The sequence below is a fragment of the Saprolegnia parasitica genome (genome assembly GCF_000151545.1).
Source record: "Saprolegnia parasitica CBS 223.65 unplaced genomic scaffold supercont2.1261, whole genome shotgun sequence".
In the NCBI taxonomy this organism is placed as follows: Eukaryota; Oomycota; class Saprolegniomycetes; order Saprolegniales; family Saprolegniaceae; genus Saprolegnia; species Saprolegnia parasitica.
In genome coordinates this window covers 1-2,200 of record NW_012157655.1, presented here as the reverse complement: position 1 = coordinate 2,200, position 2,200 = coordinate 1, and the positions used below count along the sequence as shown (strand labels likewise).

The window sequence follows — 2,200 nt, the reverse complement described above, 5'->3', positions numbered from 1 at the left end:
GCCCACAGTACCGGCGCCAACGCTGAGCATGGCCGCGGTGCGCTGCCAGCCCGCCGGCTCGGCGAGCGCATCAAGCGAGTTGTTGACGACCTTGAGGCTCTTGCCCAGACGCATGACCCGCCGCGCGCCGCTGAGTTGCTTGGCCAGCGTGCCAATGAGCGGTTTGTACTTGGCCTGGTTCAACGCGAGCGCCAGCTTGCAAAAGTACTGCACGATCTTGACGGTCTTGTCGCGGCCGTCCGTGTGGCCGAGCACGGCAAGGACGCGGTCCAGGAACGTCTTGTCGAGCGACTGCAGCAAGTACAGCAGTGGCAGCGCCATGAGCTTGGACTGCGCAGGCGCCTTGAGCACGACGTCGACCGGGTAGATCATCCAACTGCTTTATTTCGAAATGCCAGCACTCTCCCGACGCGCGACGTAATGCCCAGTGGTAACGAAGACCCTCTCAAACTCGATCGGCAGACCCAATCGACATCATCTGTGGTGATAGGCTAATTCCACGCGTCTTTAGCCACCTTGTGACAAAAGCAAGCAGCGGCGACGACCACGACGCCCGTACGCAGCGCAGTTCCGTGTCGTTCACTTGCAAATGCACTGTGGTAAGACTAGCGCGATAGGCGCCATGATTTTGCCGGGATGACCCTCCCGATACTGCTTTCGACCAAGGCTCACCCTTGTTTCGACCCTCAGATCCAGTACCATCGAGTGAATCTGGAAACCAGAACACGGGATGCATGGGCGTGTGCATAACCTCAACACGAGGTGGCTGCTTGCTAGCAATATCATCAGCCTTAATTGATGGGCTCTCGCGAAGAGACTGGGAATGCAGGTACTGCCGATAGACGCTACCTTGCGCAAGAAACTCGTGCTTGGCTCCACTACCGTGCTTGCAGTGACGTTGACTGCAAGGTGCCGATTTACAGTAGCAACCCAACTCGGCATCGAGTAATAAAGCCGTCACTGAAACGTTTCGACAGCGGTGCGAAGTTGCGTTCTTTTAGCTGCCCGTTGAAGACAACGACCCCGCGCCGAATCTTGGCGGCGACTTGGGTGCACGAGGAATCCCGACGACCGCCAGTCTTGCGTAGGAAAACCAAAGTACTACCAAGGCCATAAATATGTGGCCTTGGTACCACCGAGATCTCGCTGGAGCAACGCCGCCACCTCATAAATATCTACTGTTGGACCCCGCGACGTGCCCTCGTCGGTGCGGAAGCGGTCGATGTGACGAGCGGCTCTCCCATCGAGGCTCTCCTCCGTTTGGTACTACTATTACCTTCTATCAAGAATGCTGTTCTCTTGGTTCTAAATTGTTCTCTTGGTTCTATCAAGGGTGTTGTTGATCCTTGGTCCTATCCCGTGCCGTTCAAGGCGTGACGTTCGTCTGCCCACGTGTAGCATTCGGAAAGCAGCAACCGATCGTTGATGCTTTATACAATTTACCAGCACTTTCCCGTCACCACTGCCTGGACCAACAACTGCCATTTGTCACAATATCACGACATGGTTCTACATATCGGGGTTTTACTACCATCGTGCTGGCCTGTCGACTCGATGCACCGAGATGCGCGGGTGGTGGTGGCGCACATCGGAGGCGTCTTCGTGGCGACTGATTGCGGCGTCGTTCGTCGCCAGGCTCTTGTGGCACTCGGCAACTGTGGCTTGGACCAGGTTTCGAGCGACTTGAAGCACTTGCATGAGCTCGTCCTCGGCTTCTGTCAACACGGCTTCGGTGACTTCTGGACTGAGATCGGTGGTCGTTGCTGCAGCGTCGAGTAAGTCGACAGCTTCCTGGATGCCATCGTCACGGTGAACGTGAATGCAGCGAATGGTCTCGTCCTTGGTCTCGATCGTCGCTTCGTGAAGAGGCTGGGCACTGCTGGCAACCAACTCGGCCACGGCAAGCTGACCCAGTAGATCGTTGATGCGATCTTGATGCGAGACCAAGGCGTCGTCCTTCGCCGACGCTTCACGGAGCGCCCGTTGCTCATGACCGTCCAGGTCCGCTTGAAGCATCTGGATGTGCTCGCCCATGCTCTGGATGGTGCTCGTAGCCTCACAGAGGCGGACCGCGTTGTCGTCTTCGGTCGCTTTGGACGTTGCAAGGTCGCGCTTGGTCTGGTCGAGCGCGTGCTCGGCGTGTGCGAGGTTGCTGGTCGTGAGCTCGAGCTCGGCTTGGAGCGAGGCGATGTGGTCGTCC

General features: G+C 57.5%; 1 protein-coding gene across 1 annotated transcript; it reads right to left on the bottom strand.

Annotated features, from left to right (window-relative positions):
* Positions 1–11: 11 nt before the first annotated feature.
* Positions 12–372, bottom strand: SPRG_18520 (hypothetical protein; the record flags this gene model as incomplete). Its single annotated transcript, XM_012357952.1, has 1 exon — positions 12–372. A coding segment is annotated over one exon (361 nt), but the record flags the coding sequence as incomplete, so codon positions are not given.
* Between the last annotated feature and the right edge of the window lie 1,828 nt (positions 373–2,200).